The following is a 23488-nucleotide window of genomic DNA, read 5'->3' on the forward strand; positions in this document are numbered from 1 at the left end:
ATGAAAAAAATTCAAAAAATTAATCCTCTCTTGCAATATATTTTTAAATTAAAGAATCATGAATATTTTTTATTTCAACTTTTTCAACAACTTCTAATTTCAAAAAAAAACTATGGTCTTCTTTATTTTTAGACTTTATTGTAGATTTCATGCCATCAAATCTTTTTGATATCATATACATATTTATCAACTAATTTACAAAGATAATAAATTTTATCTCTTGCAAAAAGACTATTATTCATGAAGAAATGATTCAATTCTTTATTATTATTTTTTATTGAAACTATTAATTATCAAATGATATCATATTAGATCAAGGATTAGAATTTGTAACCAAGTTTTGGAAGTTATTTTTTGAAATTATTTTAGTAGATATCAAAAAAATATTAATATATCATTTACAAATTGATAGCTAAAGATAATAAGTAAATCAAATCTTTAAACATACTTGAGATGTACCATCAATTATTAATAAGAAAATCAGACATCTTATTTGTCTCTAGCAAAGTTTGCTTACAACAATATATTTCATGTATCTATTCAATCAATTCTATTTTATTCCAATCATACTTACTATCTAAAATTAGATATTTTTATTTTAGTAGATCCAAAAATCCATCAACATATGATTTTATAAGTTGAATAGTTGATATCTAAGCTACTTTGAAGCTTTAAATGGAAAAAACTCAAGTATTCTCTAATAAATCAATCGATATATAAAAGTAGGAACAATCCCTAATTCAAGTTGGCAACAAATTATTATTATTGTAGCATGATATAAAGACAATCTAAGTATTAATTAAGTTCGATTACTTAAGGTTAGGACCATTTTTCATACAAAATCAAATTAATTTTGTTACTTATTAATTAAAACTACCACCATCCTTAAAGATATATCTTATTTTCTACACTTCTCTTTTAAAATCTTATAAAGAATCAAGCATGTTATAAAGAATACAATTACCACCACCTTATATTGAAGTAGATAACTATTAAGAATTTGAAATAGAAGAAATATTTGATTTGAGGCTAAGACAAAGACAACTAGAGTACTTTGTGCAATAAAGCAGTTATAACATTAGTAAGCATATATACAAGCCAACTTTAAATTTAATAAATATACTGCAAAAGGTATAAGAATTTCATCAAAGACATCTATCTAGATGTAAGGTAGCATTATATGTTAAATAATACTCCTACCTTATATATCCAAATATGATATATCATGGACTTTGTAATAATTATTTTAAAAAAATAGAAGCATTTTTTAAAATTTTCAAGAATTCAATCTACATGTAAAATAAAAAATTATAATAATTTATTCTATTTTATCTTAAATTTATGATAAGTCTTTAATTTAGCTTATGTAATTAGATATGGATAGTCAAATAGCCAATACCATACTAATAAGGCCATTTCAACTACTAATTTCATATTGTTGAATTCAAGAAGAAGAATTCCTTGAACCAAGAAGACATTAAAGAATATCTTGTAGTCACTTTGTAGCAATAATTATTGAAGTAGAATTTGGCCATGAAAGTTGTCTTAAAGCAACTTTTGAAAGATGCATTTGTAATGAAGATACAAAAATTTAAGCTTGATTTATATTAGAAGCCATTAGTTACTATTATTTATTATAAGGACTAATGAATCTTCTAACTTACAAAAGACAACTTTAGTATGTGACACATACCATGCAATATATCTTGACTTCTTTTATTTTTGAATAACATCAACTCTATCTCTCCTTGTTAAACTTGGAACTCTAGAAGGAGATGATATTACAATAGAATTCTAAAAAATTCTAAATGATTCTAAAAAGTTCTTAGTAGATTCTAATATATACCAAGAAGCTTCCAAAAAGACTTAAAAGATTCTAAAGATTTGGAAATGGTTGTAGAAGATACTTAGAGAGTTGCTTCATCTCCAAGTATTAAAAAAACATCTCAAGGAGCTTCTTTATACCTAATTTATATGAGAGTGAAGGTTGAAAAGATCCTAAGTTTTAAAAATGCAATCCATGTGGCTAAGCTTGAACCTTTTGATCTTGTTTATATGCTTGATTATAGCTCTTTGTTTGTAATATAAAGTTAATCTCTTCTATTTTATTTCTTTTAATCCTTCAATTCTTATTCTATTCAAGTAGTATATCCAAAATACTATTATATATAGAGATAAAAATGATGCCAACTTCAATCTTATCAACACCTTATCTATTCAACATATATTATTCAACTTTTAGCACTTTTATTCTAAAAATAAGTATTGTGGAAATTTTTGATAAATATATTAAAAATATATTATTTACAAATGTGTATGTCTTTTTGAGTTTTGTAAGAATTATTTTTATTACTTGACACATTACAATAAATCTTCAGTATTATCATTTGTATTAAAAATCACTTAATGGATCCTTTAAAGAAGTAATGTTACATATGTAATATTTGATATTTTTATATATAGTAGCATATCAAATAAAAATGTATAGCTTTTGGAGCTAAAATATATCTTACATTAATATATAAGTCTACTATATTATTCACATGCTTAATTTTTATAATTCTTCTATCATATCCTTTATATATGTATTTTTTAATATATTTTATTTTATATAAAGAAGCACAAAATTTTATATTGATATGGAAATTTTATATTTATATTTAAATTATAAAAAAATACTATAAATATTTATTATTTTACTGGCAACCTTAAATATTCTTCCATCATTTTTTCATCAGTAAATTAGATAATCATATTTATTCATTGACATAGGTTTTTAATAAAGTCTTAAATATTTGTTTTGGCATTTTATATTTTTCATATATAATATTCTTTGATTTTTTGTTTCTTGTAGACTATAAAATATATTATACATTGTAGTATCAAATAATATAGAATTACCTTCTTTAATAGAAAGTTTTAGCACATATAATATTACCAAAATCCATTATTTTTTATCTTTTTTATTTTAAAAATAATGTAAAATAAACAGGTGGAATACCATGTATTTAAAATTTTAAATGATTTCATTTATACAAGATCATTTTTAATAATCTCATGCTTAAATATATTACCAATTAATACATATTGCTTCAATTCAAATATCCATGCAATAATATTCAATTAATTTTATACTTGTTGTTGTTAAAGGAAGGATTTAATTATTTCTTTCCATTCAAGATTTAATGACAATATTCCAAATATGTAAAAACGGTCAAAAATATGAATAATAGCTATTAAATCTTAAATTATTTTAAACATCGTATATACATTTTTAATTTAAGACAAAGAAAGAATAATTTTTGTCCTAAGTTTTAGTTTTAAATTTCATCTATATTTTCAATCAAGTCTATTTCTTGAGCTTCACTCACTAAGTAATTTTTAATTTAAATAATCCTAGCCAACATAGATACTAGACTATAATTTGATTTATCAAGTAGATATTAAATATAATATCTTTATATGCTTTTGCAATATTTGAATTGAAGGCCTTGTGAAGCAATTTTATGTATTTTTCCATTTTTATATTGAATTCTTTTTGTGTAGTTTCTACTTGGACTCAAAATATAAAAAGAAACTATGCATGAATGCTTAATTGTCTTAAAAAAATATAATTTTAAAAAACTAAAATTATTAAATGGAATCCAAAAACAACCTTAAATAAATTTTACAATACTTGAGGGCATTAAAACAATACATCAAATTAGAAAATATGAAGTTATATAAAACATCTAGCAATTGTAATCATTGCACAATTATTAAAATTCATTTCACAAAATTGATGCTATATATTTTATAATATAAAAGAAAATAGTTTAAATTAGATAGTATTAAATAAGATAAAATATAAACTTACATTATTTTCATATTCAAATCTAGCTTGTATGTTTTTAAATATATCCTTTATATAAGATTTGTACCACCAATTCTATTATTAAGCATGAAAAAAATATTAATTATTCTTTTTTTAACATTGCAATCATCTCTTAATCATGATCCTTTAATTTAACATATCTTTCTTGTCTAAATTGTAACTCATCACACATTTATTCACAAGGTTTATCTAATTGTGATTCACAGGAAACTAAAATCTGTAGATGGCCTTTTAACAACTTGCAAAACATTAAAGCATGTTCATGTTCAATAGTTGGCTCTCTTTCACCTCACACTCCATTACACAAAATATTATAATATTAATGTCTTAAGCATCACCAAATTCATCCCATCAACAACATCTTAGCAAATCCAATTCTAATTAGTATTATTCTAGACATATTCATATTGTTATCATGTATTATTGATACATGATTAATTTTAGTATCCATGAATCGGAAAGTGTTAGTGCTTGCTCACCTACAACACAACAGCTTACTTCCTTGCAAGATCATTGTAACTCTATTACACCTCAAAAGAACGAAAGCTTATTAAAAATCAAAATGGACAGTAGGAGACCATAGCAACCAAGAGTAATAGGAAGGATGGTTTATAAACAATAGAAAATATATATATATATATATATATATACTCTTCCACATTAAAATTACCTTCTAGTTGAACAAAGCTCATGTTTTAACTTTTTCTTCTTCCCTGAAGTCCATGCGTGAAATGCAAACTCTCTAAAATCTTCACTTAAAATACATGCAGCAATGAGAAGGCTTGTTTATTCCTTAAATGTTAAATCTCACATTGACTTTTATATTTGTTTATTTATATTCACATTGGGAGTGTGGCGTGGGCACAGCGACGGACGCGAGCAGCGCGGGGGGGGAGGGGGGGAACCCGCGCCGCGAACGAGCCTCGTGACGGACGAGTCGCCAGCCCGCCTCAACACAGCGAAGCCAAAGTTTGCGAAGGGTAGGCAAAGGCTGCTAGGGAGGGGGGAGGGGGGAGGGGGGGGGGGATCGCATCACGGCTGGCAGAGGAGTAAACCCGACAGCAATGCAGTAGCGCACACAACGGATGGACATTGCTGTGCGGTATACGGCGAGAGCTCAGAGCAGAGCAGACGAGACGAGACGAGCGATGGGATGGGACGCGACTGGGACTGAACTGCACTAGACTAGACACTTTGAGATCGGTGGGCATCATAAACCTTACCTGAGGCGGATGGGGCATGACACGGAATTAGTTGCTGGATTTGCAAGCTGGCGCGGCGTCAAATTTGTGAGAGAGAGGGAGAGAGAGGGGGGGAGGGGGGGGGGGGGGGGGGGGGGACGGGATACGTCCCTCTGATGTGGTCCCGACATTAAGCGCAGGCGGCCCGTCGGTATCAAACGCATCGAATCGTGGTATGTCTGCTGAGGTGATTAACCTGGACAAGGCACAGCGATGGGAGTGTACCCTAGGCCGTAAAGTGGTGGCATGGGTGTTCGAAACTTCGGCTGCAATCAAGCATTCCATATCTGTTGGGCTTGGAGGAGGCTTGGAGCTTTGCTGAGAGAGAAAAGTCGTGCATGTGTGTGGTTTCAAGGCTTCAGCTGCAACTAAACTCTGTATGTTTGTGTGTGTGTGTGTTGAGGCCTTTGGAGATTTGGGCCTTGGGAGCGTGCGAGGCTGCGGAGCGCTGGCCTCGTTTGGTGTAGTTGTGTTGTTGTTGATGTTGTTTTCTGGGGGGTTCACATTGTGCGTATAAGCGGAAGATCGGTTGAACAGCTGCGAAGTAGAAGCCCGATGGATTGTGCGCTGTGGAAGAGCTTCCCGGCGGACCTTCTGGAGATAGTGCTATTGTATGTGCCAATTCCCGAGCTGTGTCGGCTCCGAGTGGTGTGCAAGAGATGGGCTGCGTTGACGAAGGAAGAAGAGTTTAAGTTGAAGGCCAAGCCACAAACTGGTTATCTGTTCCGGACACCTGACGTGATCACACCCAACGACAACGAGTGTAGCTGGGAGATCCGTGACCCGAGTACCCAAAGCCTCTATGTGCTAAGTGATACCTTTCTCTACGACCATCTGAACGAAAAGATCGAAATAGCCGATAACTACCAGCGCTCCACACTCGCCGCGGACAAGGGGTGGTTGGCCGTGCTCTGGATCACTGGAGATGGGGAGGATGAGGCCATGTTCGTGTGCAATCCGGTAACGAAATCATTCAAGGAACTTCCCCCGCTCTTCTCCAACTCCGCTGCAAAATACTTCAACCCTGCCGTGGCGTTGGTGGTCGCTGACGACATGCTGAGTTACAAACTATTTGTGGTCCAGGAGTACGGCATTGAAGACCCAGCGAGAAAGCGCTGCTTCGTCTACAACTCCAGTGTGGGTGAATGGCGACCATTCGCACACCCTCCACCAACCCTCACGCCGTGCCACATACTGAAGGTGGACACTATCTTGTACACAATCTTCCGCGACATGAACGAAAACCATGTATCGCTACGGACGTACGCAATTTACTCTTACGACACAAAGACCGACCAATGGACTGACTTGGAGGTGGATCCGCCCGGAGATTGTTTCATTCCTCAGCTGGTAGCCTGCTCAGGCGATTTGTTTTTCATCGGCTACAACGATGAGGAGATTTCCATTTCAGAGATCGACGCTGCCGGGAAGCAGCTCAATTTTGTTGCGACGATGGAAGACGAAAAATATCACGATATGCTTCCCGACTACGACTCTACATATGGTGGCCACTGGAGTCCTTACATCGATTGCATCGGCACGGGTGCTAATCTTCTTGCTGTGGGAGACGACCAAGGCTGCATCCACTTTTCGTCAGTGACAGGCGATAGCGTGTCCTACGACTTGAATGAGGAGGAGTGGTTTGAGGTGGAAGGTAACGGCCTCGCGGGTCATATGGATTTCGAAGAAGAAAGGGCGGGGTTGTTTGGCAACTTCATTCGTCTCTCTTCGGCTCCAGTTCCCTCTAAAGACTCCCCTAAGATTTGAATAGGCTTCAGGTCGGCAACTCATCGATTAGCCCTATCAAAGTCAATTGCATGGAAGAGCAAAGTACGTCGTCCCCCGCTGAAAAACAACGAAACCCGTTGAGAATCTGTGCAGAATGAATGGAGACGGATTTCTTTGAACTGGGTGTTGTCATTTTCCTCAGTCGGCATGACGCACCCTTCTCTGCTGGCAGCAGTTTCTCCCCCAAACCTCGAGGCTTAGTGTTTTTCGCTGTTGGTGGCGCCTCACACAGTTGGTTACGTTCGCTCTACGCGGAGGCACCCGATGTGACTCTGGTGTTGTGGAGAAGCTGTTCTGACAGCTAGTGATGTCCACAGGTTTTCACTCAGATCTCTCACAACCTTCTTCATGTTTTTCTGTTTTGCGGCACCCGATATTCTTGACTTCTCATGCAGTTTACTGTAGCAATTTTGTCATCTGCCCAGTTGGTGTGCAGATGTTCGACATGCTACTTTGCTGTTGGTGGCGTGAAACCCTAAACTTGGTATCTTGGGCTATGGCCGGAGGCGCATGATGCGGCCCTGCTGTTGTGGAGTTCTGACAGCTGATGACATCTACGGGTCTGAGCAATTGATGTGATAATGTAATTGCGGATGGGATTACAGTAAGTCGGTATCCCATTTTAGGTGAAATTTTCATACTTTGAGAAGTTGAAAATGCTTTACACATTGCAAGGAATTCATCTGTACAACTGTTGGGAAGGGTCTATTGAGGCATCAGTTTTTGAGCGCGCAAAATCATTCAATGTAAATAGAAAGGGATGTCGACTAAGTCACTTCTACTAAGCATTTTCAGACTTCTCGGGCAATTATTGTTCCGATCAACTTGGAACATCATACTGGATAAGCAGTTTCTTTCAGCACTGTGCGGTAGAGTAGTGGATTGCTACATGAAATATTCAACGATTTCAATCATTGCCATCTTACTTAATGTGACTGTTTAAGCTTTGAATGTATGGTAGTCAGAATACTGACTTTATCAACTTATTTTCCAGAGAGGACTTTTTCTCCTCCGCAGAACATAGAACATGATCTTTATCAGAATAACGTCATTTTCCGCCATTCAGAGTTTGTACACACATGTTTAACAGAAGATTTTTCCGAGATCCCCATTTTAGTGGGTCGTACATAGAATATTCTATGAAATATCAAGTGTATGGACATTGTTTAAGATTAAGTACCACAGCATTACATCACAGTGAAGGCGTACTCAAAGTGTCTGTGCCGTATAACTTAAGTTAGGACAGACTGTCAACTAGGCAGTTTGTTACAGACGTTCTGAAGGTAACGATAATATAGGGTAAACCCCGACAACAACGTTGAGCCTACGGCAGAAACTCCTCGTCGAGCGGAGCAATAATACATCAGAAGGGACTACAAGAACATCCGCCAAGAAGGAGGAATAGGAGTATGACGTCAGGAGGTTCCATATTCTAGGAAAACCAGAACCATACGATTGATTGCTTCAGGTTCCAAAGAGAAAATGACTCTTCAACAAGAAAACTCTGAGTGGAGAGGGAAACGGCATTTAAACCTCTTCAATGAGGAACACTCAGGAGTGACTACGCCGAGAGCATTACACACTAATACCAACCAAAAAACGACCTAGAGGAGTAGTACTTGATGTTGTGGCGTCATTTAACTCAACACCCCATGACAAGAGAAGCGAGGTGATAAAACGCCACATCCAGACGCAATGGTGACATCCCATCTGTTTTCACTCTACGAGTTCGTTCAGCCGCGGCGTACATCTACAACGAACCCCGCGGATAGTTATGAACTCACAGATATCCAAACGACACTAACAGCCACAACGACTCAAAGAAAACAAAAAATTAAAAACAAAACCAAAAACACTAGTCACAAGAAGGAGGAGAAAAAAAAAAAAAAGTGCAACTGATAGCATCAATCCCATACCCTAACGACAGTCAAGATCGTTAACCACCTGTGCTAACCTCAGCACAACTCAGTGCTCCGGTCAGCTCCACAACAGAGCCAAATACAATAATGCATTATCTCATGGGCAGGAGAAGACCCAAATACCATCCTCTCGACAGATGAGCGAGATCCACGAGAACCCGCAGCCAACACAGGATTTCGGTGAGGCACCTGCTTTCAGCCTTTATGGAGGACTCCGCGCAACAATGCGAACAAGCAAACCCTAATTCCTGCACGAAGGATGATACCCGAGGTAGATACCATGGTAAAAAAAACACAGAATGCGATAATTTGGTAATGAAGTCCTGGATATACCCGCCATGGTATCTGCTTGGCTTGAAAAGACAGCTCGCTGCTGAATCCTCCGCCCACTGTTTGGTTGTGTTTTGTGTGGGATGTGAGGGGCATGGTGATGTCGATTTGTGCCTCTGAATTGGCTTTCTGCTGTTCGAAGTGCCCGGTGGCCATGACGTCTGATAGCGTGCTTGCTCCTGGACAGCCACGCATCAAATCACAAGTCCAACGGTGAATTCTAATCTCGCTGGTTTTTCAATACAAATTTAGATAAATAAAGCTTAACTTCTGTTAGGTTTCAGGGGAAAAAGGGAAAGAAATGTGCTTTGTGTAACGGGCACACAGGGGCATGGGATGAAAGGAACTGAAGATTAATGAGGAAAATGGTATAGGATTCCACATAAACTGCATTGTGTATGTGATAGTCTTTTAAATCACTTCCAGAACAAGGATTTGAAAAATCAAAAGTCTTGAGAATAAGATTTAATAATAATAATAATAATAATAATACCAACCTGTTTTTTTATTTTGTGACCTCTCATTTTCCTTTGATGTCTATGTTTCATATTGAAGATTTTTAAATTTCTTTTGTTCCATGGAACAGGACAGCCTTTGATCACCCTAATACAATTGTTTTTTTTTATTAAAGAACTTTCAATGAATTTCACCAGTAAGAGAAAGATTTCAATTTTTTTTTTTATAAAGAAGAAAAAAAAAGGCTGAGGAAATAAATAAAGTACAACCACCTCTACTCTTTTTGTTCTTTTTCAACTTAAAAATAAAATATAAATAAAAATGAAACTTTTAAGGAAACAAAAGAATATTTACATATATGGATTGTGTTTTTGCAATATCTTACAAGCATACACACCTTTTTTCAAACTCTTAAACTTATCACCATTGCCTTTTTTTCAATTGATTTGTAATTTATTCTCAGTGATAAGTTAAATATGTCAAAGTTATTCCTTCAAAAGAGTCTACACTGGAACAATGTTATTCATTACTCATCCGCAATCTATTCATTTTAAAAATAATTTAATTTAATTCCTCATAATCTGTGCAAACACCGTAATTCAAGGTGTTCCCCTGTGCAACAAAAAGCCTTGATTTTATCTCCAAAAACCATGTATCAGCATGGTCCTTGAATTATCACCTCACCACACAAATCTCAGTTGGGCCCCACATCACTCTACTGACTTGGGATTTGAGATCCTTGGAACTCACAATGTGCAATTTGTAGTATATATATATATATATATATATGTGTGTGTGTGTGTGTGTGTGTCTCTACTTGAATCTATCTAATACACATATTTGTGTCTATGAATAACTTATACAAAGAGTTCCCAAGTGTAAAATAATAAAAGTGATGTAAATGCAAAAAAATACATGATATAGTATAAAAGTTTTAATTTGAAAAGTGGACTTTGTGCATAGCTTAGTAGGCCATAATGTGAACCATTACAAATTGGGATTGTGACTCTCTAAAAATGTAATTGGGAACGTTGTGTAGTAAAAAGACCAATGATTTCTTTGCTCCTGAAGAAAAATGGGCATCAGTCTAAGTGTGTCTTTTTATATACTTATTTATTTATATGTTTATTCACATTTAAACAAGCAAGTGAGGGAGTTGAAAGATATTCATGAATTGATTTTATTTACAATACTAGCAATTTTTTTCTAGCACCAATATTGTGACATTTTTCTTCTAGTATATTGTCTTTTTCTTTTACAATCTCTTTCAAAGTAGTAATTACATTGCCTAACAATAATACAACTTGGTAGTATACAAACACATTGCATTTGTGCACATTTTTAAATTAAAGTAGATAAAAAATAAAACACTTTTTATTTATTTAAATTTTTTATTCCTTAAAGTCTTTTTATAAATTAAATGTTATTGCTAAAATTTGTTTGACACTTTTGTGAAAATCTAATTGAAAGATTGTCTTTTATTACTTTCTAACATTATTATTGTAATTAATTTGTGAGTCTTTTGAAGCTTGTGAAGGTTGAAGGCTGTATAAATTTTATTTTTTCTATTATTAACCAAATAATATTATTAAAAGTAACATTCAAAATTAATATCACAACAATCCAATACAATACATGTAATAAGACTTTATCATAGTTATGTAATTCCCTATAGATAAAATTACTCTTTGGCATTAATTGTTTTTTTTGTCTTCGTATTTTTAACATTGCATTTTTTTCAAATTTTCATTACTTAAAATTTTATCAAAATAATTTTATGTTATAAATAATGTTTCATAATTTATTATTTTGTTTAGTTATTTTTGTAATGATTCACTGTTTTTAAATTGATGTTATTCTCATCTGATATTTATGTTCTATTTAAATTTACAAAACAATAAGATGTGTCTTAAAATATCCAGAATACTTTAAAAAAACATTAAAATAATATTCATATACATATGATAATAATAAAAATAATAACTTTACATATTTAGTATTGAATATAAATATTTGAAATAATAAATATTGAATACAAATGCAACTTTCTTAACAAAAGATACATGACACATGGCCAACTCCAACAACACATAGGTGCTCTTCATTCAAAAAAATCTAGAGAACTCAACAAACATCTCCAACAAAATATTACATGCTCATCTTCATTTGATGTTACCATCAAGAGTAACAATAACAATCCTCATGAACCTTTTTATTTTGAAATACATAAATAACTAAAAATGTTGGTAGCCCCGCAAAATACAAAAAGTTGATGCATCCAAGGGCAACAAAAAAGCCTCACCCACATAAAAGTGTTGGCAGAATGGGTCGTAGCCATAGAAGGAAGGAAAGAATGAAGGAAGGAAAGAAAGGAGAAAGGAAGAAGACGAGTTGAGTTGAGTTGAGAAAGTAGTGCGGAAGTGAGGTCACCAATGCCACGACTGAGATGAGAGGATGAGTGCCTGCCCGCCCACCTGCCCTCCCATCTGCCCGTTTACCTGCCCGAAGAAGGAAAAAAGGAAACCGGCCCGGCGCAGGGGGGACTCATCGGGACCGGGGACGGCCACGGCCCGTGGCGTGAGGCCATCCCAGGATTCAGGCGAGCCTTTAGTGGCGAGGCGAGGCCCCTCCGCGGCCCAGATTTCCTGTTTCCGAGTGGAGCAGCAGCAGCAGGAGGAGTAGCAGAAGTAGCAGAAGCAGGCAAGGAAGGAAGCAAGTAAGGCAGGCAAAAGCCAGGACTCTCGTAGCGAGCACAGCTTCAACAATCGACGGGTCGACCGTGGGAACTAAGCTTCACAGACAGAGCGAGGGCGGGTGTTGTTTTTTGGTCTCTGACTCTGCCTCTGAGTGCACGGAAATGGAAATCCCGCTCAAGATAAGCTCAGACTGATCGTGCCGCGGCTACCGTGTTTGTAGGTTTTTGTGTGTGTGTGTGTTGGTGGTGGTGTTTTTTGCAAGGGAAAACGCTTAATCACATGAAGGACCGCTTTGCAGATAAGGTAAATAGTGGTGGGTGGGGATTCCCATACTAGGGATCCCATTCTGGGCCCTGTTTCTTTGCATTTGATCTTGTGGGTTCCGCGTGGGCGGTTAATGCGTGATTTTGGGTTTGTTGTTTCTGGTGTTTTGTGTCTCTGTGTGGGGGTAATTGTTGGAGGGCGGTGGTTGGTAGGGGTCGTTATTGTGTGCCGAATGGTAGAGGTTTCCAGGTTGCTTGTGGCGTTTCCCTGCTTCAGTGTTTTTATTCTGGGTATATTTGGTGGTGGAAAATAGAGTTCGCTGCGGTGGTGTGGTTTGGGAGTGTGGGTGTTGGTAGTGGAGTTAGAACGCTGACCCTGATCATGTGGGTGAAATGATGAAAGTGGATGTTCTTCACTTCCGGGGGTATCGTGCAAGCTGTTTTTCGAATTTCACGAGTTTTTAGATGAAGATGCGGAGAGAAATATGAGCTTCGCTTAGGGTTGGTGAACGCCCCTTACACCTGTCTCGGTAGGTATAGAGTTTAGCTGCCAATCTGCAGTCTTGGGTTTCACGCCAAAGGCGACTTCTCAGCTGGGAGGGAATACACCGTCTTAGTTAGGGTTGGGGGATGGGTTTCGACACTGCCTTGGCGGAGGAGCTTAGCCTTGATTTCAACTGTATGAGTATTCCATTTCTCACGTAGAAGTTCGCGAATTGCCTTGCTCAATTCTTGACCTTTCCCGTCTCGAATGAACTGTGTTTATGCAATGGGACGCACTGAAACCAACATTAGTTATGATTTCTCGGGGTTTGTCTGGTTTGGAGGTGTTTCACAACGCACAGTGTAAAGCTTTGAGACCAGTAGTAGTTTGGCTTGATTCTTTCGTTGGATTCCGAATCTGCATTTAGCAACTTATGCGCGTCAAGCCTCTTAAGTTTGGTTGTGATTACGTCTTTAGAATCCTAATTTTCAACTTGCTGCACCTTCAGGTTAAGTTCTTCATTTATCTCGAGTTTTAGAGAGTATCTTTTATATGCTCTTTGTATTTTGTTGTTGTAGGACTGTTCGTCTGAGGAGCTGCAAACATTGCACAGTTTTTGGCAGGACTCGTGCTGCGTAGCACCAGCCTATTACACTCTTTGTGGTCGAGATTCAAAATCCTGGGCCTGCATACAGTCAGCTTGCCTCTTAAGCACGTCTAAGGTATTAACGTTCGAAAGGAGGAGCTGCAAAGCTCTTTACTATGGGGTATAATGGGAGAGAGTTTCGTGAACCATATAAAATGGTAGGGACAAGCAATGTTTTGGCTTCATTTGCAGGTGGCGAAAGCCTCGCTGCGAGCATGTCAAACTTGTCTGTTACTGCTCGAGATCAGAGTAAATCTGGATCCAACGATACCCCTGGCTATTCTAGCAGTCAGAGTCCCCCATTGTTATCCTCACAAAGCCAATCCAACCTCTCTCAGTCAACATCTACTTCTTTATCCCTAGCACGTACGAACCTCAATCCTAATGCAGCGGTATTTGTTCCCAAGACTTACAACGCCCTCTCACCTGGAAGTGTTGCTCAAGTTTGGGAGTCGCAGAAATCTCCTACTTTCGCAGCCAGTGGGGACAAAGAGACTGCAGGCTCAAGATTGAATAGAACAAATTCAAGCAACTCAAATGCTTCAGACGACGAATATAGAAGATTCTGTCGTGCACAGCTTCCAGAAGATCTCATGCCTGATTTTGATTTTGGGGATTTTGTGGAGAATGCAGAGTATGAAGAGCCTGGATCTCTTGATGTTCCTGGTCGGAGTCATATTCCCGCCAGCTGGACTGGTGGTGCTGGAAATGTTGTACCAGGAGAACATTTCACTTACGACGACAGAGCTCATCAGAATGTGTCTAGAGCCCCCACCTACAATCCTTCTGGAACAGTCACCGCTCGGTACAATGGTTCAGAGGGTTCAACCTCTTCCTTGGGACCTGGCTTTGTGAGGCCATACATGCCAGAGCTACGGTCTTCTGTTCAGCAAATGAGTCGTGATAGGCAGTCCGCTTGGACTGATAACAACGAAACAGTGACTGCATTCTCTGAATGGGGTGGATCTGATCTTGCGTTTCCGGAAGATTTAACCCAGGTTGTCGACCCTGTTACTATTCTTGCTAATGAGTTTCCAGGGTTTGCCTCTGATAGTCTTGCCGAGATTTACTACGCCAATGGTGGTGATTTGGCTCTTACGGTGGACATGCTTACCGAGCTTGAGGTGCGGAACAACCTTAGTCATTCTGATGGGCTTCAAACCTTTTCTGCATAACTATGCTGCTGAATGCTTTAGGCTGTTCATGTTTCTGCTTTGTCTTTTCTCCATTAAAGTAGCGGACCTGACAGGCATAGTTGACTTCTCTATCTTGAACTAACATTATATATCTTGCAGCTGCAAAATGAAGGCACCTCGGCAAAGCAATTCCAGGCACCACCTGCGCCTGCACCTCCTTCGCCACGAGATTTTCCAGTTCTACCAGGACTTGAGAACATTTCTGGAAGAGCATCTCTGAGAGAATCTAGATCTGTACCTGATTTTGCTGCAGCTGTGAGGAAGCAAGTAGCGCAACAGGCTGCTCAGCTGCAGTTTGAGAGAAATGGTGGCGTGGATCTCTCTCTTAGTGCTGGACGGGGTTTGTCTCAAGGTCCAGGAGCTGGTGGGTATTCGAGAGAAGCGAGGGTTTCCCACAATGAAAGGTTGGAACCGTTTCACATGCATGGACATGACGTTCAGACTTCTGTACCGTGGTTGGAGACAGGAGAATCTGTGGGTGAGTTGTCTAAGAGATACCCCTTACTGTGAAAAATTTCAAAGATTTTCATGTCCTTGTGTTGCATCCGTTAAGTATTTTGATCGTTCCCGTTACCAACTCTCTGTGTGTGTTTCAGGAAACATGTATTCCGACATGAGAGAGGAAGCTCGTGATCACGCACGTGTCCGAAATGCCTATTTTGAGCAGGTGCGTGTTCTGTACCTTCTTGGGACATTCAGCAGAGTTTGTAGGAGGAATTTAGTTTCGAAATTATTACTTCGCGAGCTTGTGCAATCAAGTTTCAACTTTTGAGGCATACGTATCAACTGCTCCTTAATGTTGCAGGGGTATTCGTATCCTATCGAACATCTGTTGTTAGTTAATTCTGCAAACATTCATTTTGTTGCGTATGCTGCCATTTGTAATTAGAAGGGTGCCTCTGTTTGTCTGGTTACTTTTGCGGACTAATATTACTTGGTTTACGTAGCGTTCTTTCCGTCTTGGATTTGGATGTTGCGAACTAAATAGTGTATGTAGCATTGCAAAGTCATCACTGGCTATTCTGTCGCGAGCAAAAGTACACATAAAATCTAACCGCATTGTCTAGAAGTTCGTTTAGTACTAGAGTTTCTGGTCATCTGCTATAATGTATTGAGAACCAATGTTCTAAGATTGTGTAATCTGAATGTTTCAAACAGGCAAGACAAGCATATCTTGCAGGAAACAAAGCTCTGGCAAAAGAATTGAGTGCAAAGGGACAGTGGCACAATGAGCAAATGAAAGCTGCACACAATAAGGCTGGGGAGGCCATCTTCTGGCAAAGGTTCTGGATGTTGTTGTGATACTTGATGGATCGTGTCTTGTGCCTTCAATTTCTGAATGTCTATCATGCTGGATTTGCAGCATTCTAGATAATCGAAGGGTACTTAGTTGACACTTACAGATTTTGCAATTGAGTGCCTGTCTTAGAGGAGTGTCCCTCTCGTTTTGTGATCGACGCTCATTTTTATGGCTTTGTCTTTTTATGTGCAGAAATTCAAATGCCTATATCAATAACTCTCTAGGGCAGCGATTGATAGACTTACACGGCCTGCATGTGGGTGAAGCAATCCCGTTGTTGAAACGTGAGATTGCGCAGTTGAAATACAACGTAAGAAACACCAGGCAGCGAGAAACTGTCTTCATCTGTGTGGGCACAGGACACCATACAAAGGGTTCGCGAACACCATCTAGGTTACCAGCAGCTGTGCAGAAATACTTGCTTGAGGAGGAGCATTTACAATTTACAGAACCCCAAGCCGGCATGCTTCGCATCATCATAAGATGACGGAGTTTGTCTTTGTCTTATACTGTATTTCAGCTTTTGGCTGGAGAAGCAAGTCCTTGGGCCGTGTCACATGGCCCTGCAAAGTTAGGCAAGTACATTTAACAACTGCTACTGTTTGTAGATGAATCCGTAGGGTTTTCCCTTGGGCTCTTATGTGATCCTTTTTCACTAGCCACTGGGTTTTAGTAGAGCAGCCCTTGCATAGAGGGTATACTTAAACAGTGCTATGTCACTGTCAGTATAATATTTCCATGTTGTGCAGCTTAATATGGTCAGGCACTCTTTTGTACGTGTAACGTTTGTCAACCTACATCTTTTAGAGACGAGGTTATAGCGATATGCATTGAGTGGACTGTTGCCTAAGGCTTGAAATAGGTCTCTCAGTAGGGTCGTCAAAAAACATGTGACCAATGAGGGAGTCTTATAGTATGGTGCCTATTTTTTCAACTGCAGTTAACTCAGTGTCTCAGAAGTCTCAGTAGTCTTTGCAGTGCTCTTTCCTTGCTGCAATGATTTTCCTGTACAGTCAACTCAATGTCACTTTGGCATGGACGTTTTCTTACTGCAAGCGTTGAGCTCTGAGACTCTGCAGGTTTAGATAGGTTTGGACAGATGAAGTGATTGTACATACCGTATACAATCATACTACATCCAGGTCTGCTTATTGTAAATCATTCATTGATGGAAACGTTAGTTTTCCTTGGCCTGCATAGACACAGGGCTGAGCAGCCCCCATTCATGTGACTTGAATCAGATTTTGGGCTTTGTAGAGAATTCATGTCTCTATTTTCAATGTCTAGAATCATTTAAATCTCGTTTCATCTTTATAAACCCAAGTCTATATCAAAACTGCTCCTCACTCTGCATTTGCATTAAGGTAAAGGCTTTTGCTTGGCCATGTTACTAGGGACGGTTGAAACCTCATCTCCGAAACAATACATTCTCCACATGTGGGAAGCCTCATGCATGAAGGGTTGTTAGTTCGAACATGAAATCGGTTATTCTTCAAGGTGAAAGTTGTTTCGGTGTGGTTTAATCATCATTTTAAATATTGCTTATGAAATCATTAATAATTGAAAGATGTTCTCGTGCATCAAATACACAGTATGACTGCTATTATAGCTAGATTGCATAAAATGAAGTGTTTGAATAAGAAATTGTCTAGTATTGGCTAATTGATTTCAATTTTATATGTGTGAAATAACAAGTGAAAGCATTGATTTATTATTTGTATTTTAAATACATCGACAGTTGCATCATTCATGTTCTCAGTTATACGTTACGATGCATTAATTTTCAAAGCAAAAAATATTGTGGTTTAGGAGAATAATTCAAAACTTTTTATTCATTCTTTTTTATACATTCTATGTTCAAAAACAAAGAGAAGTTATACAATGGTATTTTGAAATCTAAGTTTTGAACTCATGATTAGTATTTTAGTAGAAGTTTTTTTATTGAGGATCTTTATTTCAGAAAGCTTTTCTAATTATATTTAGCTTGTTTACATATAATACTTGCTTACATATGAAACTAAGCAAGCAAGCATTATGGACATTATAGGGCCTACATTCTCTGATTTCTCAAGTCAAGAGAATCTTCTAAGTAAAAAAAAGACATGCTATAAGAACATTTATAGATTCGAAGTATGATAGTATGCTGCTACTTTCTTACAATATAAAGCAGAAGCTATATAGATGGATGATTACTAGAACCAAAAAGGAGCTTCCATATGTCATGATTAAGATCCTAGTAGAGAATGATATGTACATAGTCAACTGATAAATAATACCACCTTATAGTGTCTATTATCAACATCAACCAGTCATGGCCTCAAAAAGAAGAATTATATATGATCTGAACCCTCTGAATATAATATTTACATGTGTAAGAGATGCATTCCAAGCTTCTAGATCAAAAGGAAAGTCTGTAGTCCCATCCGCTAGAAAAAGAGTAGGTATCTCGTACAAAGCTGAGAATGGAACAGAGTACCCTTTGATACTAGCACCAAAAGGATGTGCGTTCTATTCGTTTGGAATACAAGATGATTCGTTTTCAGGATCTAGTAACAAAGGAAATAAGAGCATGTGCATTAGCATCGGTGTAAAAGATAAAGATACTAACGAGAATGCATTTTGTGCTAACATACACGCAATATACGATCGTTGCAAAGAATACATCATGAAGCACTCCAAGGAAATTGGTATCAATGTATCAAAAGACGATATGTTTAAGCATCCGTTGAAGGAGTTTAGAAAAGATGGTACCACAACAATGCTGATGTACGCAAAGCTCATTACAAGCAACAAAGACTCAAAAGTATGGACTACCTTCTACAATGCAAAACAAGAAAAAGTAGATTCTAAGTCTTTAAAAGGAGTTCATTGTTGCATATATCCTGCTTTACTCTTCGACTCTTTATACTTTTGGTCTGGCAGTAGGGCTTCTTTACAATGCAAGCTTTCAGAAGCTGTAGTAGAGATAGTAGACAGAGCTACTCCATCACTAGATATGAGCTTGCTGAAGATAAAAGATGAGAAAGTGGATGTATAAAAAACATAAAAAACAATTTTTGATTACTTTCTTAAATAGAATATTTTCGTACACAAACAATACTGTACATCAACATTAAGTTACGTTCTATCTATACGGTACATCTTGTGCTCAAGCTAAAATAGTAATGACGTCAACCATGGAAGGAATGAAGGGAAAGCTTGTACTGTTTGGAAAGATTGGAGAAGAGGTCTACTACTGCAAATGCTCTTGTAACAGGAGGAATAGACAACATTCAATTTCCGATCAGTGACGGATTACAAGGATGTACGTTGAAAATAATCATAAAACATTAGATTCTTTATTTGTTTTTTAATTTATCTCTTCTTCTTTTTTAATGTCTTCAACACGACAGACATTTTCAATTACTTACATTCATAAAAATCAAGTTTACGAAATTTAAGTAAACGTGAAAGTTCGTAACAACAAAATAGATTTTTCGTTCGAACAATAAGACGTAAAGCATTACACTGAAAGTTATTTATTCGGTCACTAAAATTCCCAGTGCTAGAAAAATGATTGTGATACGATGTCAAAGTTACTAAAATGCTCAAGTGTGAACACAACAAACACTATGAATGCAACGGTGTTCTTTTCAAGTATTAAAAGTAAAACACGTTAAATAAACAATGAATATGGCATGAACGTCGGAAGCAAACTTTAAATCTTCACCATATATTAAAAACTACAAAAAAAAAAAAAAAAAAAAAAAAAAACCTCACCTTCCACTGTTTTTCCAATCTTCATAGTTTAATCAAATTACAGATAATTTTATCTGCAGTGTTCAACATATGTTTTAAGCTCCAACGACAAGCAAGCATGCAATAGGACAGGGAAGCATTCACAATCCAGCATAACAGGACACAAACGGTTGAGATTCGTAGGAAACGAATGCTCATTTGCCTGATTTCATTACAACTGTTTCACAGCTCCCTTAGTCAAAAACATATTAAACGACCGTCCATAAACTTAGATCCTCTAAGAATCATCTTCATAGCCTCGCAGGGTTTTTGCCTGATACTGAAGTCCAGGCTATTGGTGGAACCAACAGGGTGAGCATTTCTTCAACCTGGGTTCTCTAATTCCATGAATGTTTCGTTAATGGCTCCTTTGAATTTACACCCAGAACGATCCCCTGATCAAGAGCCACAACAACCAGAGGGTGTACTGATACCGATACACTCCCAACTCACTCTACTTACCAGGTCTCGGTTGATAAAAGTTGTGGCTCTGTCAATAATTGCTGGTTCTAAAATGCACTGCAAACGCTGCCTCTTGACTACTACCTTCTGAGCGAGACTAAGCATGATCATAGTGGCGAAGCCTGAATAGCAGTGCCTTACCAGCCCCATTTCCAGTTGCGAAGTAACCTCCTCCTGGACTGAAGGCCATGGAATGAACATACTGCAGCGGTGTCTTTAGGGTGGGCCAATTCGAAAACACCGTCTGGGATGGAACATGAATCAGGCGTACTGAATCTTTCTTCATACGAGAACTGATGGCCAGGATCTGTGAGTCAGGACTGAATCTCAAGTTATCCACAGACGTTGTCAAATTCATAAATGCCTTCAATGGCTTCCGGACGCCGCCAAGAAAACTCTCTCTATTGTACAAGTTGACAACACCGGCACTTGATCCCGTTGCAAAAATTTTACTATCAGGCGACACCTGCAACGCCGTATTTTTAACACACCCTTCATCTGGTGCCTTGTGGATGCATCTCCGAGTCCTCAAATCCCAGTGATAAACCTCACCGTCGCCTCCAATACTGAGTAATTCTTTCCCATCTGCTGCAAATGAGAGATGGCTAGTACTACCTGTCATGAGATAGTTTTCATTTTGTGAGAAGAGACTCCAAAAGTAGCCTCATTGACCCAGGATGACCGGAGGTCTAACCTGGACGTCAAGCTACCCTCTAACAGGTGGATGCGTAGAACTCTCAAGCCATAACTTGAGGCACTAAAAGAAACATAACACAACATAAAAAGCGAAAATAATCGACAAGGCTTACGAAAAAATCAACAATGTTGCACCTGCCCTCAGAAACAACAAACTGGACTGCGACTCTACGTAGACGAACACATGTTAAAGATTAAAAAACGAAAAAAAAGAAAAAGAAAGACGAAGCTCAAAAACTCACCATTCATCTTCAAAGTGCCGATACATTGCCTAGAACGCAGGGACGCCAATATAATATAGCCTTCATTACCGGTAAAGGCAACAATCTTGCCATCTGGAGATACCTCGAATCTCTCTAAACTCTTTTCTTCACGGCCAACCATACAATTCACTCTCTCTACCTTCCCAGCTTGTAGATCATACACAAAAAAGAAGTTTCGTCTTCCTGCCGCTACCACTCCAGACCCATCAGGTACAAAGGCGGCTTTATGAATTGGAAAATCTTCCAAGAATATACCTTGAACCTTAGGGTTCCTCTTGCCATCAATCTACAGACCACAGAACGATGAATATTCTTACACGATTGTATGAATAGTGAAGTATTTCAACACTGAATTCCAAATTAACCACATGCAGCTTACAGATTTACTTTTATATTTTTGTTTCATATTCTTAGTTTTATTTTTTTGAACACAAAAAATGGCTAATGTATTTCCTCGACTCAAACTCATCCACGCTTCTAACTCTGTATTACACGAATATATCACGTACTCTGGAAAATCAGCAATTCTATTACCAACAAGCAGAGGAGATCAAGCCTGGGCGGAGAAAAACCTGAAAAAATCTCAATTTCTTATCAAATCCAGCTGTCAGCAGCAGCTGCCCATTGCTATGAAAATCAACCGATTGCACAACCGCATCCGAAGGCTCCACAATATTGGCATCCTTCACACGAGACACTTCAATTAGACCCTGAGGAAGCCGACCCTTGTTCTTCACTACCAAGTCGCTGTGCTCAAGCAACAAACCCCGCTGGTTCTCCTCCTCCTCACCCTCATACTCCTCCTCCTCCTCGTCCTCCTCCGCACCCAATCCCAGTCCAAAATCATCCCCGCCCTCCTGCCGCCGCTTCTTCCTCTGCCAAGGAAGCTCAGCCCACGCGGTACTCGGGTTCAGCTTCGCATGGTGAGCACGCAACCGGGCAGCATACTCCGAAGCAGGAATCACCAATTCGTCCGCGGTAGTCCGCAGCTTCTTCAGCCGACTCGCGGCTTTGAGGTCCACCACCACGGCAGCATCATGCTCATCCTCCCACGCCGGTTTCCTCTCCTCCCGCTGCTCAATTCCTGCTCCGGCGACGATGATCTTCGATGCGCTGGGCTCCTCCACGGCGTCTGTTGTTGGATCGTCCTCGGGCTCCTCCGGCTTCTCACCCATCACTTCCTCCAGGAGAGACTCCATGTTCGGCTTGATGACGGCATAGGCATTGGCATCGGCATCAGCGGCGACAGCTTCGGTTCTGCCACGCTTCTTCATTGTCCTCTCACACTCTCTCTCGAGGCGCCCTTGAGCGCGGTGCCTGCAAAAACCGCAACAAAGAGAACCTTTGAGCTTCTTCTGCGACGTCGTGCACGATGATGCCCAATTCCTAAAACCCTAAAACCCTAAACCGCTTGGTATGGGTTCTGTTCACACAGCGACAGTGAGTGATGGACTCGATCGGGGGTTCGATCCAGCTCAGCCCTATTTAGTGTGCCACCTCGTCTTTCTGGTGGAGTGGTGTGGTTGTGCCTGATTGTTTTCAAGGGTTGGGTGGTCGTTAATTAATTAATTAATTAGTTAAATATATAATTGAATTAATCTTTCTTTTGAATAGTTTAATGTGAGAGTTTAGATACTATATTTCCTTTCATTGCAATTTTTTTAAATAAATAGAATTAGTGCATTGTATTATTATTAATAATAATAATAATAGTGATAATAAACCAATATCTTAATATCACTTTGATATATGTGTATAACAATATGGGTTTTTATTTTTTATTTTATTTTATTTTTTTGATGTGAAAATAAAATGAAGTAGTTTGTATTTCTTTTACATTGAAATATATTGACACATTGAAATAAAAAAATGATGTAAAGGTTGCAGAACATGGTAAAAATCTGTCTACTCTAATAATAATGATGATGAAACTACAATGCATTAGAATCGATTTGCTAAAATCAGTTAAATTAATATTTGATCCGTCTTGCAATATATATATATTTTTTTATTATACATATATTATATAAAAAATCATATATAATCAAAGAACTTATTCTTCTTTTCTGCAAAACTTTAGGAATGTGTTTTTAAGAT

The 23488-nt window shown here is 38.0% G+C and overlaps 3 protein-coding genes and 1 long non-coding RNA gene across 7 annotated transcripts; 2 read left to right on the forward strand and 2 right to left on the reverse strand.

The window, feature by feature from the left end:
* Positions 1-4915: 4915 nt before the first annotated feature.
* LOC112277706 (F-box only protein 6) lies at positions 4916-7833 on the forward strand. 3 transcript variants are annotated; one of them, XM_090248084.1, is made up of 3 exons: positions 4916-5302; positions 5519-7220; positions 7340-7833. In XM_090248084.1, exon 2 carries the CDS (start codon positions 5671-5673, stop codon positions 6880-6882), a length of 1212 nt encoding a protein of 403 aa, XP_090104210.1. In that variant the 5' UTR covers positions 4916-5302; positions 5519-5670; the 3' UTR covers positions 6883-7220; positions 7340-7833. The 3 variants fall into 3 exon arrangements, with proteins under 3 accessions (XP_090104210.1, XP_024366105.1, XP_090104209.1); XM_024510337.3 differs by having other exon boundaries at positions 4916-5288; XM_090248083.1 differs by having other exon boundaries at positions 5216-7220.
* A 205-nt stretch (positions 7834-8038) lies between these two features.
* Positions 8039-9320, reverse strand: LOC141044965 (uncharacterized). Of its 2 annotated transcripts, none has more exons than XR_016501219.1 (2): positions 8848-9320; positions 8039-8653 (listed from the first exon to the last, which is right to left on the reverse strand). It is a non-coding gene; the product is annotated as an uncharacterized LOC141044965 (long non-coding RNA). The 2 variants fall into 2 exon arrangements; XR_012216807.2 differs by having other exon boundaries at positions 8820-9320.
* Positions 9321-12258: 2938 nt separating this feature from the next.
* Positions 12259-17390, forward strand: LOC112277947 (polyadenylate-binding protein-interacting protein 7). Its single transcript, XM_024510830.3, has 6 exons — positions 12259-12607; positions 13630-14821; positions 14993-15371; positions 15490-15560; positions 16052-16176; positions 16386-17390. The coding sequence occupies exons 2-6, from the start codon at positions 13814-13816 to the stop codon at positions 16678-16680; spliced, it is 1878 nt and encodes a 625-aa protein (XP_024366598.1). The 5' UTR covers positions 12259-12607; positions 13630-13813; the 3' UTR covers positions 16681-17390.
* A 2699-nt stretch (positions 17391-20089) lies between these two features.
* LOC112278183 (U3 small nucleolar RNA-associated protein 18 homolog) lies at positions 20090-22761 on the reverse strand. Its single transcript, XM_024511362.3, has 3 exons — positions 21964-22761; positions 21371-21677; positions 20090-21047 (listed from the first exon to the last, which is right to left on the reverse strand). The coding sequence occupies exons 1-3, from the start codon at positions 22663-22665 to the stop codon at positions 20530-20532; spliced, it is 1527 nt and encodes a 508-aa protein (XP_024367130.1). The 5' UTR covers positions 22666-22761; the 3' UTR covers positions 20090-20529.
* Between the last annotated feature and the right edge of the window lie 727 nt (positions 22762-23488).

The sequence above is a fragment of the Physcomitrium patens genome, chromosome 26 (genome assembly GCF_059467195.1).
Source record: "Physcomitrium patens ecotype Gransden chromosome 26, ASM5946719v1, whole genome shotgun sequence".
NCBI classification, from domain to species: domain Eukaryota; kingdom Viridiplantae; phylum Streptophyta; class Bryopsida; order Funariales; family Funariaceae; genus Physcomitrium; species Physcomitrium patens.

Coding starts and splice junctions, on each gene's coding strand:
- LOC112277706 (XM_090248084.1), top strand. CDS start 5,671: ATGGATTGTGCGCTGTGGAAGAGCTTCCCGGCGGACCTTCTGGAGATA.
- LOC112277947 (XM_024510830.3), top strand. CDS start 13,814: ATGGGGTATAATGGGAGAGAGTTTCGTGAACCATATAAAATGGTAGGG. Junction 15,561..16,051: donor GAAATGCCTATTTTGAGCAG/GTGCGTGTTCTG, acceptor TGTTTCAAACAG/GCAAGACAAGCATATCTTGC. Junction 16,177..16,385: donor GAGGCCATCTTCTGGCAAAG/GTTCTGGATGTT, acceptor TTTTATGTGCAG/AAATTCAAATGCCTATATCA.
- LOC112278183 (XM_024511362.3), bottom strand. CDS start 22,665: ATGAAGAAGCGTGGCAGAACCGAAGCTGTCGCCGCTGATGCCGATGCC. Junction 21,678..21,963: donor AGAAATTGAGATTTTTTCAG/GTTTTTCTCCGC, acceptor TGTGGTCTGTAG/ATTGATGGCAAGAGGAACCC. Junction 21,048..21,370: donor CGGCACTTTGAAGATGAATG/GTGAGTTTTTGA, acceptor ATCTCATGACAG/GTAGTACTAGCCATCTCTCA.